Source organism: Micropterus dolomieu, linkage group LG23 (assembly GCF_021292245.1).
Source record: "Micropterus dolomieu isolate WLL.071019.BEF.003 ecotype Adirondacks linkage group LG23, ASM2129224v1, whole genome shotgun sequence".
Taxonomy (NCBI): Eukaryota; Metazoa; Chordata; class Actinopteri; order Centrarchiformes; family Centrarchidae; genus Micropterus; species Micropterus dolomieu.
In genome coordinates, this window is record NC_060172.1 from 26,304,054 (window position 1) to 26,318,305 (window position 14,252).

At 41.6% G+C, this 14,252-nt stretch overlaps 2 protein-coding genes across 2 annotated transcripts; both read right to left on the reverse strand.

The window, feature by feature from the left end:
• Positions 1 to 1,964: 1,964 nt before the first annotated feature.
• LOC123963775 (oligodendrocyte-myelin glycoprotein-like) lies at positions 1,965 to 3,350 on the reverse strand. Its single transcript, XM_046040818.1, has one exon. It carries the CDS (start codon positions 3,348 to 3,350, stop codon positions 1,965 to 1,967), a length of 1,386 nt encoding a protein of 461 aa, XP_045896774.1.
• A 2,489-nt stretch (positions 3,351 to 5,839) lies between these two features.
• Positions 5,840 to 11,652, reverse strand: LOC123963537. Its single transcript, XM_046040454.1, has 3 exons — positions 11,610 to 11,652; positions 8,246 to 8,387; positions 5,840 to 6,871 (listed from the first exon to the last, which is right to left on the reverse strand). The coding sequence occupies exon 3, from the start codon at positions 6,861 to 6,863 to the stop codon at positions 6,105 to 6,107; it is 759 nt and encodes a 252-aa protein (XP_045896410.1). The 5' UTR covers positions 6,864 to 6,871; positions 8,246 to 8,387; positions 11,610 to 11,652; the 3' UTR covers positions 5,840 to 6,104.
• Between the last annotated feature and the right edge of the window lie 2,600 nt (positions 11,653 to 14,252).

Below are 14,252 nucleotides of genomic sequence, written 5' to 3' on the forward strand. Positions count from 1 at the left end.
ATCCAGTTGTAGTAGTATTTTCTATTCTAAGTGTGTATTTTCATTTTCATTCCTTTTATGGCTAGCTGTCCAGGTATGATCCATGGCCCAACCAACATTACGTCAGATGTTCATCATTAAAAGTGTGGGTGGTGACAGTGACTCCATGTTGCTCTTCTAGGCTGCGCCTAACTGAACCACAGGGTCACCTGTTCACCAGGCTCACACCTCCCTGTGCCACACAGTGCCTGGAGGGAGCCCTGGTTTCTGTGTCACAGATGTTCCTGCATGTGCATTTTCTCTCTTCTCTTTGGGACAATGATAAAATATAGAGCATGTGCTTCTGGTTTAGTCTCTCTTCCACAATGTATTTCTGCACATAGTAGATCATTTTTCACCGATCTTTGATTTTAAACGTAGACATGATATTCCAGAGTGATTGCTCAGTGACCAACAGATAAGACTGTGTGTTTGTTCTGGGCATTTTCCAGGTGTGATAAATTAAGAATATGACTGGAGTAAGTGCTTTTGCGCTTAGTGAACCTTCCCTCAATAAATATACTTAAAAACAAGTCTATGCTTGCTAATAAAATCTGAATAAGTCACTGTTTAATGAGTTTGATTTCTATAACCTTGTTTATTTTTAACTTCAGTCCCCATGAGGGTTGACATCCATGTCAAAGACTCACGGAATATGTTGAGTTTGTCTGCCCTCTCCCCTGAGACATAATTTTCAAGAACAGTTTGAAATGAAAAAACATTGATCTTCCAGTGTAAAATGAAGAAAAATGTGGTGTAAAAAGAAAGATCATTAAAAGGTGTAGATAACTCAGCACGTTTTATTCAACTTCACAGAAAGTGCTTCCCTGGCACTATATTCTTCATAAGTTTATCAAATGCAACTTGCTGAGATGCATTTCCTTCTATCTGGCATTAGGTAGGTATTTCTAAAATGTAAAAACCTGAAGGCTGGCACATCACTGTTATTTACGCTTAATGCAATCAAGATTGGAATATCTTAACATTTCAAAAAAAAATCTGTCTGTGCTTTAATGCTCTGCGGCAATACAGTAGTAGGTTAGCATTCCTGGAACGTTCAATCACCATGCAGATCATTTTCACGAGCGCCACTGAATCATGAAGGACACTTAAGTCTGAGATGTGATCAAAATACAGAAGCAGTGCTCGCCACTCAGAGTTTGTTAAAGATAGTGACGCAACACTGTCCATTTGTTTTCCCCCCTCTCTGCTGCTCCCTGTTATGTACATGTCATGACCGGTTTCTTAGATACACCCTGTCCCCAAAACAGATTGTTCCTCTGGTGAGTGATGTGGTTTGTTACATAAAACAAGCAGGCAGGCATCAAGGACACCTATAGGCATGAGAGTCAAAATATCTTTGATTTACATCATACATATTTGAAAGCTAATGCCACCAATATAAAATAAAAAGATCTGAGCACACCATGACTAAGCGGACATCTGTCCAATCCAGCCCATAGTTTAGGAAAATTTGGAAGAATAAAAATCAAAGACACACAATAATTTGTAGGTCATAATATGTACTGGACAGCACCTCAGTTAGTAGTTGCAGATGAGCACCAGGTTACATTCAGTTCCATAATAACCTGAATGTACAGTGCCACCATGTGCTTAGCTATATTCATTACAATGTATTTTTTTATTTTTTATTTTAATCAGTGACTGCGTTCAAGTGGAGGCTTGTTAAAAGTGTTATTAGAATAGGAAATGCATTGTTTTTTGACCAGTTATCATAAATGTAGCTCCATTCCCTACTCAGAACAGTAGGGATTATGAAAGTTGTCATAAAGCCTTAGTGTTGTAAATGGCCTTTTTCAAGAGAAAGCCAGTAATACGCACAACAGTTAAACAAAAGTTTCCTACAGCATGTGTGCTGGATTTGTTTGTGCTGTAAATTCATATGCAGACTTAACACTAAGCTGTCAGTGTTTTTCGTTTGTCTTTCAGAGGGCTTGGTGCAGAATGAGAGACAGAAGCCCCAGGCTGTGCAGGAAAAGGAGCAAGTAGCAGGTAGCAAGAGCTGGGCTGCTGTTGCTGATGCCATTAGGAAGGGACTGATTCTGCCTCCTGACACTCCTGGTACGAAGAGTGGTTGTTTTCTTTTTTTGGATGGAGGGGCTCTCTGTTGTTAAGAACCGGTCCGTGGCCAGCGTCGCGTCAGCCCTGATTGGAGTTTCAGTAATGAAGTCTGTGTCGGTGGTGTGGAAGGAGTGAGTGGGTGAGGCTTCCTCTGTGCCAGAGGTGAGATGGGAATTAGTGTGGAGCATGTACTCTGCGGCAGAAAGGGGATTAATAGGTAGGTGTGTGCCTGTGCTTCTGGGTGGCAGCGTGGAGATGCCGATGGGTGTGGCTGTGAAGGGGTGGTGCTGTGTGGTGTCTTTGGGGGTGTGTGAGGTGCTTAACAGAGCAGAAACAGACAAGTACCACCACCCGGTGACACTGGCCTCAGAGGGCACGGAGCTCATGTCCTGGGCACTCGCTGCCAGGGGGGGCAGGTTATAGGAGGCAAAGTGCCACCCTCCGGTCCTGCCAGGGCGCACCCCTCCACAGACAGGCTGGGTGTGGCAGGGGCAGCCAAGGACGCGGGCAGGGGTATGCTGAGTCCAGGAGAGTAAGTAGGTGATGTCTGCATAAAGGTGACAGGCCCAAGGGTTGTCTCCCAGAGTCACGACTCTAAGTGATGTCATCTTGTCCAGCACTCCATAGGGCAGCATGGAAAAGCGGTTAGCATGTAGATATAAGTGAGTTAGTCTGAGGAGCCGGTCCAGAGAGCCCGGCAGCACCTTCACAAGCAAGTTGTGGGACAGGTCAATAGTCTCCAGGTGTGCAGGCATGTTGGTGGGCAAAGTCCAGAAGTGATTGTGGCTTAGGTTGAGCGTGCACAGATTGGTCAGTGTATTGTTGATGAAGATGGCGCGCTCCAGCTTGTTGTTGGAGAGGTCAAGCATTCGCAGATTCCACTGGTAGACCGTATCGTTCTTGTCGAGAAACTGGAGGCGGTTGCAGGCGGCGTAAAGGTGCCACAGGGAGCGTGGTAATCCGGTGGGCAGGTGGCTCAGCCGGTTGTGAGACAAATCAAGGAAGCGAAGGTGGGTGTATGCGGTGAGCTGGCCGTCCAGGTTGTGAAATCGGTTGTGGGACAAGTTGAGGGAGCGCATGTTGTGCTGCAGGCCCTCAGGCAACTGTCTCAGACCCCTCCCGGAGCAGTCTACCTCCCTGTGGCTATGGCCGCAGGAGCACATGGAGGGGCACACGGCTAGGACATGCAACCCCAGCAACAACACAAGCAGGAGCTCCAGGAGGGCCTCATTAAGGGAGAACTTCAGCATGGCATGCCTGCTAAAAGAAAGAGAGGGACACAGGAATGTCAGAGATTGTCTTACACGGCATTCTCCTTACCTTCAGGAGGCACACTGTAATGCCTGCAGTGAACTTGGATAGTAAAAACAGGGAACATATATTTGCTATCTGTAGGAAAAGGATGGTAACTGCAGAGGGATGTGCTGAACAAAACTAGTTTCATAAATTCTTTAAAGCTCCACCCTCTTCCAGGATCTCTCTCTCTCTCTGTGTCTCCCTTTACTGTAAATATGCACACAGGATGCTCAAGGTTTACTGCACATCACTGCATTGCTTGCAGATACACACATTCATATCACCTGCCAAACCTACTCCCCTAACCATGCAGGAATGTTTTCAGGGATGCTGTAGCAGTGTCCTATCGAGAAATGCTCATACTGCGTATATGCACCATCAGTAGAGGGTTGCGATGTATCCTTTTCTATAACTGATAAACATTGGATCTGATCTGTAAGAGGACATTTCTAGAAGTCTAGTAGTCTATTCAAGAATATCATTCATCACAAAGGATGACAAATCCATGTAGTCATTTTCCCTGGCAACAGTTCGCGTGTTCAGTCATCAGTGGTTGTCAGAGCAGTCAGTCCCATGCTCTCAGAGGAGGAGAACTAGCTCAATACATGGGTTTTATTAATGACTCCACAGAGAGCTCATGCATCAGCTGGTGCAAAGGCAGGCAAAGACACAGCCAGGAACTCTACACTGCAGTATGTGTGAGCCAGGGTGTGTCAAAACGTGTGTGTAAAAAGTGTGAGAGTCTTTAAATTTTGTCCATAACTCACCTTCTCATCTTATCATTCCAGTCTCTTTTCTCTGCTCCTTTTTGCTGTCCAGCCTCTCTTCCCTCTCCTATCCTGCTTTCAGGCTCGGGACCAGCTGCTGCTCTTTTGAAGGTGAATTTTTTTCCTATGCCTGAATTTCCCTCATAGAGTTTGACCCTTGTTCACTTGTCCAGTGCAGGTTTTTGAGGCTGCCCTCACTGCCTTGCAGTATGGTCCTTTTGTCCTCTCTCCTCTTATATGGATCTTTTGGGTTAGCGCGATCAGGCACTGCAGGCTCTGGATTTACTCAGTGCAGTGGAAGTGAGCGGGGAGAGGTGGGGTGTTGGTGGGGGGAAGTATTAGGAGGAGGGTAAGGAGAAATGGAACGCATAACGGAGGGGTCCCTGCACACAAGGCTGCTACAAAGGAAATCCCTTATCTGGCAGCTTTCAGGATTTGCTTCTACATTTGAAGTGGCAACTTTTGTTGTGGTTAGATTAATTGGCTGATTTCTGTACTGTTTGTACTCAAAATAAATTAGACTGTTATCAGATATCCCCTAAATCAATATTATCCCTCTTTAAAGTATCCCTTTAGAAAGTAATACTGTGCTGTAATTGGTTGCTATTTACCCTGTGTAAACTTAGACACTCCCACAAAAACCTTCAAGATTTATTGCAGAGGACTCCTGTCCGCTGCAGCTTCCTGCCATCAGCAATACAGGCAACTCTCTATTCTTGCACTGCAATGCTGTACTTCTATCACACATAATTGCATACCTTGGATTCTAAGGAACAGTTTAACTGCGATACAGATGGTATAGTACATTGCAAACCGTAGATATCTGATTTATTCAAACACAGCAGTTGGGAGTGCTTTTGTATTTGTTTGGTACTTTGGTCTTTGCTCAGTTGTCGTGTAAACTTAAGTACCTCTTTTGCTATGCTTTTGTTACATCTTCACCCAACTCTCTCTGTAACTTTCACTGCCTCCCTATACATCCAGTAGCCCATCTGCACTGAGATCGAAACCCATGTCTCTTGTCAACAAGCCTCAGTGTCAAACCATCACTTCCACTGTTGGTCACCGTAAAACATGCTACCCAGTCAATTTGAGCTGTAAAACCACATAGCAGCAGAGAAAAAAAAATCATCCAAATCTCTCATATCCAAGTTCTGCCTTTTTCACTTGGAATGCCTGGTGTATAATACAGAAATAAGTTCCTGCCTGAGAAATATTTCACATTTACTTTCACTGAAGATTGCTTTTACTGCACCCTGTCTCTAAATCTGCAACATCACCCAGCGCTACCGCAACTCAGCGTGTTTGCATCTCCTTGCTATTAGAGTTGAGCAGCTGGAGTTGAAGTGGAGGCTGCATTGAGAAGGGACAAGCTATTCAGACTTTTAATGAAAGGTGCACATCCATCATGACGTCACAAGTAAACAGATGAACAAATATCTGCACAAGACGTCGGAAACAAGTGTATATTGGTTTTTTGAAAAGTTTTTTGTGTGGCTTTGTCAGCTCGGAGGTGAAAGAGAGTGTTCTTTCTTGGTTGAGCGGCACTGCCGGGAAGAGGCACATTCTCTGTTTGCTAATCAAGCACACACACACACACACACACACACACACACACACACACACACAAGATTTCATTAGGAAATGGCTTCCTGCAATAATAATGCAAAAGTGTATTTTTATATTTATATATTTTAATATTCAAAATATACAAATAACAGAGAAATACAACCAATTGTATTGTATAACCAAAAAAAAGAAAGAAAGAAAAGAAACGCTCAGTGCTAAGTTTGAGAGACTTGGCACACATAGTTGTTACTGACTGTAGAGAAAAAGCTGCTGAAAAAAGTATCCTCTATTTAAAGTAAGGTGGTTGTAAAGATATAAGGAAGTGAATGCAGTTGCTTAGGAAACTCTTTGGCTTCACACACACACACAACTCTAGACCACATCCTTTGGTTCCTCTGTGCCCTGAGAGGAGGGAGCTGCCACAGCTTTAGTAGCCTGGGCCTCCTCTTGTGGTTTTGAGGAGGATGAATTTTCAGGAACGGTTTCAGGTGTGGTTGAAGCTTCCTCATTGTTGGCTCCCTCCTCCTCCTTCTTCTCCTCTCCCATTTGTTCATCCTTGTTTACCATCCCTCCTTCTTCCTTGGTTGTGCCATTTCCCACCTCCTCCTGTGTTTGAACAACGTCAGTCATTAACATGTTGGTCTCTTTGGCGTCCGTCTCTGACTTGCTTTTGTCCGTCTTGGCAGTTTCTATCAAGGGTTCAGAGTAGCAGATCAGGTCAGCGTTGCTGCTCAGCGCCTTGATGCGTCTGCTCAACTGACACACCTTCCACGCCAGCAACAAAGTAGAAACTAGCAGAATGGCACAAAATACGATCAGTCCGCCAGAGACAATCAATATTGGATGACATTCCTTCCTGAAAACCTTATTGGCACTTTTGGTGGTGTGCAGCAGGCCAGGTGTGGTGTGCAGCAGGCTAGATGTGGTGGTGCTCCTAGTGGAGAATTGGGAGACTTTTGTTGTTAACCCAGTGGGTATCAGGTTGCCGGTGCTAGACATGACACTGGCAGTGGTGTATGTAACTTCAGAAGTTGAAACAGTGGCAGAGTCTGGTGCTGTGGTGCTTTTAGCTCCACACAATAGTGCACCCAGGATTTTTATGCTGTACAACACGAGGATGAGGCCTTTCATGTTGATGTCTGAGAAGACAGGGAAAGGCAATTTAGTTTGAAATCAGTTTTGGTTTGCAAACTTCATACAGTAAGGAGAATTAGAAAGCAGCCCAGACACATTAGCACCTTACTATATAATCTATGGGGCAACCATAATCAAACCAAAATGCTGTTTTTGTTTGTGTTACAGCCTCTTACTACAAATCACTGGTTGTGGAAATGCATATCTAAATTTAAAATGTATATATATTTAAATACTGTACTCATGTACAGTTTGTATGAACTTTCAATTTTATGCTATTTTCTATTATTATTCCACTACATTTTGAAGGCATATATTGTACTTCACACTACAATACATTTATTTGACAGCTTTAGTTACTACTTATTCCCCTTGTTACTTTGAAATAAAAAATAAAATAAAATAAAGTAATATGTCATGATATTATAGACTAAGCTACCCCGTAATCTATAGAGTAGTTACAATTAGCCACACATTTACGTTGCAACATTAAAGTAATGCTTACGTATGAATGCATCCATAGTTATAATCCAATAATATAATATGTATGATTCTGAAACGTTCCATTCTGCATTATGAGTACTTTTACTTCTGGTGCTTTGAATATGTTTTGATGTTAATACTTATGTACTTTAAAGTAAAAATTTTAATGCAGACAGACTTTCACTTGTAACAGAGAATTTGCATACTTTGACACTGCTCCTGATCGAGTACTTGCCATGACAAATCCCATATACTTTTGATTACTTAAATTACTTTTTCCTAAATATTAGCATTTCTTAGATTTTAAATTTCATTTATGAAATATGAAAATTAGTCTGTCTAACATGCCAGATTATGCATTACCTCTGTCAAAGTTAATTTCATTACAGTGCCCTTTAAATATTTAAACAAACTACAGCATGGTTACAAAATGGTCAGCAGTAATATATTGTAATGCATATGACATTTGAATTTGACTAAAATGCTGATGAAGTATTTTAGTTTTCTCTCTAAATGAGTGAACTTGTTTCTGTTATATCATATTATGTTGTCTTCAAAAGGAAGAAATGTTGAGAGTTTGATAAAGTAAATCTTTTCAGATTTATCACTTACAGATTTACAGAGGTTATTTAAGTTTCAGCCCCATCATCATATTTCCTACATTGTTTGAGGACATATTTGTGAATAGAGTTGTACAGGAGTGTTCCTGTAAACTCATGTCAAGGTGATTTTAACCCCTCAAACAGTTTACTGTATCTTTTGTAATGCATATCACATATTTTTCCATCAGAATTCAGGACAGAACCATGCAACAACACCAACTTTAAATACAGATGTTAGGTCTTCATTGGTGTTTCAGGTTTCAAAATGAAGTATGTATAGAATCTGCCACTTACATTGTTGATGATCTTGATATAGTCCCAAGAAGAAAATTGTTTTGATGACGATGAGATGAACGATGTGTAGATGAACTCAGAGACAATGACAGTAACTTGAATCAACTTATGTGGCTGTCTTGTTCTTACTTCTCCATTTGGACTATAATAAGAAAAGGAAGTGGTTTCAATGTTCTGTTCAATGCTGCACCAGACATCTGTGGGTTGGTAGACCATAAAAAGTTGCAGGCACGCTAAATTGCCACTGAGTAGATAGTTCTAACTCATTGATCATGAACTGTTTCATTTAAGGTTATTAGTCCGTTTTGGGTTCAGTTATGTGAGTTTTGAATCAATGCAAGTTGTCTTCTTACTGGCACCCTCATGACATTACTGGAATAAACATGCACAAGTCTGCACAAGTGTCATCTACCTATTTTTGTCCAAACCACACTTGCTCACAGATGACTTTAATTATAGTCCATGTAAGTAATGTACCAATATTACAAGGCCTTTTGACACTAAGTAAGTTAACACCACATGTAGTGGAGCGTGTTGCAACACAACTAGTGTACATACAAGTCAAAAATAATATTTATTTGCATTGATTGCAGTTTTTTTATATAGTTCCTCTTCTATTTCCCCGTAACTGTATGTTTGTGTTTTCCGTGTGATTTCTGTGGCGTGTCTGCACCTGTGCTTATTAGCTAAATACTTGATTTAGCAAGTTGCCTCATCCCTGCAGATGAAACCAGCAACATGCAAGTCAGGAACTACCAAACTTAGGATTCATCAATCAAAACACCCCGTGCTCCAGTAGCATACTGCATTAAAGATCATGGCGTGCCTGACGCTGCTGGTCAGCCTGCTGTGCATTTGTGATCAAGGCATTGACATCAAATATCAGTTAAGACAATCTCATCAACATGGCCATCTAAAGGAACATATTGCAAAACTGATAATAAAAAATGACAGAAATTCTCTCGCAGGGTAAATGTTCAGACTAGTTTGAATTACCACTCAAATCAGTGCTGACAATATCAGACAGCATCTTCTTATTCAGACAGAAGGGTGGAGGCAAGGTTGCAAGATTACTGCCAAGTAGTGTTGTAACTTGTGTAAGAAGTGGATATCCTGTTGTAATACACAATATAAACTCCACACTGCCCTTGATTTAATCTGATAAATGAGAAAAGCATCATAATGTCACATTCTGCATCACTCACAGTCCCTTCAGCCACAATCCCACTTCCTCAAACCCATTCATTGACATTGCTTTCTCCTGTCCATCAGATACCCTATGACTTTTTCTCCTGTCCCACTCAGTCACCTGCTTCCCATTTCCTCTAATCAGCCCAGTAATACATACAATTGACACTTCTATGTTCCAAAGTAAATGCTCTGTACTTGTATAGCGCCTTTCTAGTCTTTTCGACCACTCAAAGCGCTTTTACTCTACATCTGCATTCACACACATTCATCCACTGAGCCTAAGTGCTCAAACAGAAAGTAACATTCAAACACAGTTCGGGGTTCAGTATCTTGCCAAAGGATACTTCGACATGCAGCCTGGAGGAGCCATGGATTGAACCGATGACCTTCCGATTGACGGGCAACCCGCTCTACCTCCTGCCTTTCAAACCACAGGAACCTGAACCTTACCCTGACTCTGACCCTGTACCTTAAAATATCTGTCTGACTGCTTGGCATTAAAGGAACCGCTCTAAGCTGGTTTAAGTCCTATTTATCAGATCGATTTCAGTTTGTACATGTTAACAATGCGTCCTCCATGCACGCCAAAGTTAGTCATGGAGTTCCACAAGGATCTGTGCTCGGACCAATCCTGTTCACTTTATATATGCTTCCTTTAGGCAATATTATCAGGAAACACTCCATAAACTTTCATTGTTATGCAGATGATACTCAATTATATCTATCGATCAAGCCAGATGAAACTAATCAGTTAGCTAAACTCCAAATGTGCCTTCAGGATGTTAAAACCTGGATGACCTGTAATTTTCTAATGTTAAACTCAAATAAAACTGAAGTCATTGTTCTGGCGCCCAAGCACCTCCATGACGCATTATCTAAAGATATAGTTTCCCTTGATGGCACCGCCCTGGCCTCAAGTACCACTGTGAGGAATCTTGGAGTTATCTTTGATCAGGACATGTCGTTTAAGTCTCATATTAAGCAAATTTCAAGGACTGCCCTTTTTCACCTACGTAATATTGCAATAATCAGGAACATCCTGTCTAAAAATGATGCAGAAAAACTAGTCCATGCACTTGTTACTTCTAGGCTGGATTATTGCAATTCCCTATTATAATAAATAAATGCTCGAAAAAGTCCATTCAGCTGATCCACTGACAGGAACCAGGAAAAGAGATCATATTTCTACTGTTTTAGCTTCTCTGCATTGGCTTCCTGTAAAACCCAGAATAGAATTTAAAATCATTCTTCTTACATAAAAAGCTCTTAATGGTCAGGCACCATCTTATCTTAAAGAACTCATAGTACCTTACTACCCCACCAGAGCACTGCGCTCCCAGAATGCAGGGTTACTTGTGGTTCCTAGAGCCTCCAAAAGTAGACTAGGAGCCAGAGCGTTCAGCTGTCAAGCTCCTCTCCTGTGGAACCAGGTTCCAGTTTGGGTTCAGGAGGCAGACACCATCTCCACATTTAAGAGTAGGCTTAAGACTTTCCTCTTTGATAAAGCTTATAGTTATGGCTGGCTCAGGTGAGTCCTGAACCATCCCTTAGTTATGCTGCTATAGGCCTAGACTGCCAGGGGACTTCCCATGATGCACTGAGCTCCTTTCTCTTCTTTCTCTCCATCTGTATGCAACCTCCTCCCATTAATGCATGTTACTGACTTGACTTCTTCCCTTTCCCGTAGTCTTGTGCTTTCTCGTCCCTCTCCTCTCTCCTCCTATCACTCTCTGCAGGTGTTTCTGGGTCTGGAGCTGTGGAGTCTGAATTTGTGGTTGTGAGTCACCTGCTGCCCCTGTGTTACTAATCGACACCCTCTGCTTCAATTATTGTTACTAGTTCTATTGTTATTATTATTATTATTATTATCTTGTCTCCCTCCCTCCCTCTTTCTCTGTCTCTTTCTCACACCAAGCTGGTCGAGGCAGATGGCCGCCCACCCTGAGCCATGGTTCTGCTCGAGGTTTCTGCCTTTTAAAAGGAAGTTTTTCCTTGCCTCTGTTGCCTAGTGCTTGCTCTTGGTGGGAATTGTTGGACTTCTGTAAATAACATCACAGTATGGTCTACACCTGCTCTTTCATGAAAAGCGCTCTGAGACTTTTGTTGTGATTTGACGCTACATAAATAAAATTGAAATGAATTGAAAACTGCTTGCCTGCTTGCAGGCACTTACCTGTAAGCCTCTAAATACTTGCATTTGGGTCCTATCTCTGTAGCTTCTCTCACACCAGCCGCAACACATCAGGCTAATTATGTGTGAGAGGAAGTGAGAACTGAACAAAGACAGATGACTTATTCGGAAAAAAACCCCCATGCAGTCCCTTGAGTAATGGAAAGTCCCATTTAAATAGCACCAAGAAAGATAGAAAGGCATTAAGAACGTTAGAAAAGAAACGTATAGTTAGGATTTAAGAAAGAGTAAAACAAAAATAAAATGGAAAAAAGATAAAATAGAATCAGACAAAATCAAACAGTAGAATAAAACACAGATGTGTTACAGTGAGGAGCAAGATATTAATAATTGGCCCCAAGTTTAACTTAAATTGCAGTGGCAAAAAAAGCCTGATTTAAAAGAGATGAGAGTTGGAGCAGAACTCATGTTTTCTGGTATCCAACGAAGGTTAAAGTCAAGGGCAACTGGACCTGGTTGAAGATACTGGAAGACGTGTACCGGTGGCCAAGACTGAACGACCATCTTTGGTATCTTCACCCGGTGAAGGTGCACAGGTGAAGATACCAACGATGATCGTTCAGTCTTGGCCACCGGTAGTCCTAACGATTGTAACGACTGTCGTTACAGCAACCAGGAACATCCTTTGGATGAGGGACGAAACGTCTTCCAGTTGACTGACTGGATGACTGAGAATCTTCATAGACATGTTTTCTGGTAGTTTGTTATAGGTGGTGCATAAAAATGGAACGCTGCTTCTCCGTGTTTAGTTTGACCTATCGTAAACTATTTGAGAGGTCTGGACAGTTCATAATGGAGCAGCAGATCAGAAATGTTTTTCGGCCCCAAACCATTACGTGCTTTATAAACCAACAGCAGTATTTTTAAATATTTTTTTTGAACAGGAAGCTGTGAGAACTGGAGGGAGGTGATCTGCTCTTCTGGTCTTAGTGAGGACTCTAGCAGCATTGTCTTGAATCAGCCACAGCTGTCTGATTGACTTTTTAGAGAGAGCTGTGAAGTCAGCGCTACAGTATTCGAGCCTGCTGAAGATAAACGCATGCCCAAGATTTTCTAAATCCTGCTGAGCCATAAGTGAGAAAAAACACATCACAATCAATAATAATCAATCAAACATAATAAGCTGGAGAGGAATTGTACACCTGGGATCTAGGGGTCATAGCAGTGAGTATATAATATCACAGAAAATAGTACTTACCTGGATATATTTTGGATCTTTGGTCTTTAATGTTTGTGATTGACTTTTAATCATTCTTCTTTGGTTGATGGTAAAATATTTTGTGGTTTGTGCTCTAGTGGAAATATGCAGATGCTTGGGAACTCCACGTTATTTTGTACGCCCTACCCTAACCCTTTAAATAGGATTAAAACCCGTTTAACATTGAGCCAGTTTTCCAGTCTGCCTAGTAAGGTGCTGTGGTTGACCACATTGAATGCAGCACTGAGATCTAATAACACCAAGACTGAAACTGAAACTGACTGATGTTGTGGTGTGATCGAAATCCTGGCAGCATCAAAACTATTGTTTGGGGTCAACAGCCTTTTTCAATGATTTTGCTTAAAAATGGGAGTTTTGATGTGGGCCTGTAATTGTTCATTGGTGAGATGTCTAGATTTTTCTTTTTTAACAGTGGCTTAATAACTGCAGTTTTCATGCAAATTCATTGCATGATTCCTGGGATAAAAGTCCGGGGGTGCTATTGACACACTAGGGTTTTTCAGCCTGTCAACATTAGCAAATAAGGCATATACATTATTATTGTTCTAAAAATGCAATAAAAATGCAAAGTCTCTCTTTAAAGATAATGCACATTGAGATTTGTTTTTCACCACATGGGTTCAACTTTGAAACACTATGTGTTTTGTTTTTTACGAAAGACTACCATTACCTTAGTGGGGGGAAATGGCTTTAAAGAGGTGGTATTATGCTAATGTTCAGGTTCAAAATCTTATTTAGGGGTTGTACCAGAACAGGTTTACATGGTTTAATTTAAAATAAAACCCACCATATTTTTCTCATACTGCACATTGCTTCAGCTCCTCTTTTCACCCTGTGTGTTGTACGCGCCGCTCTTGAGCTACAGAGTGATGCATCTTACTTGTACAAAATCTTTGTTGGGAGTTGTACATGCGCAGTTCCCAGTTAAGGACTACTAGCCAATCAGAAGCAGAGGGCAGGGTCTTAAGAAACAAGGTAGTGTGATCCAAATCAAGACGCTTCAGACTGCAAAAGTAATCTAGCAGATGGTATAAGTTACTCACAACCACACAACATCATTGTTCCACATCTTCTGAAGTGGATTTAGTTATTAAATTCCATACAAAAACTGTAAAATATCAAACTTTCTGTTGCTGGCCTGATGCAGTGAATAGTGACGATTCTCTCTGACCAATCAGCAGTCTGTCCTGTTTTCACGTTACATTTTAGTATCCCTCAGCTCGCTTGGAACCTCGACGGAGGTGAGTTGATACAAAAAAAAAGTACCTGGATGCAGGTACAGGTACAACATTTCTACAATGGAAAACCAAACGAAGGTGAGTCGAGCCAAAGGGCCTCCGCTCAGACTAGCTTGGTTTGAGGGCGTGCCTGACCCCGCGTTTTCATTGTGATGTCACAAGTAAAGG

Coding starts and splice junctions, on each gene's coding strand:
- LOC123963537 (XM_046040454.1), bottom strand. CDS start 6,863: ATGAAAGGCCTCATCCTCGTGTTGTACAGCATAAAAATCCTGGGTGCA.
- LOC123963775 (XM_046040818.1), bottom strand. CDS start 3,350: ATGCTGAAGTTCTCCCTTAATGAGGCCCTCCTGGAGCTCCTGCTTGTG.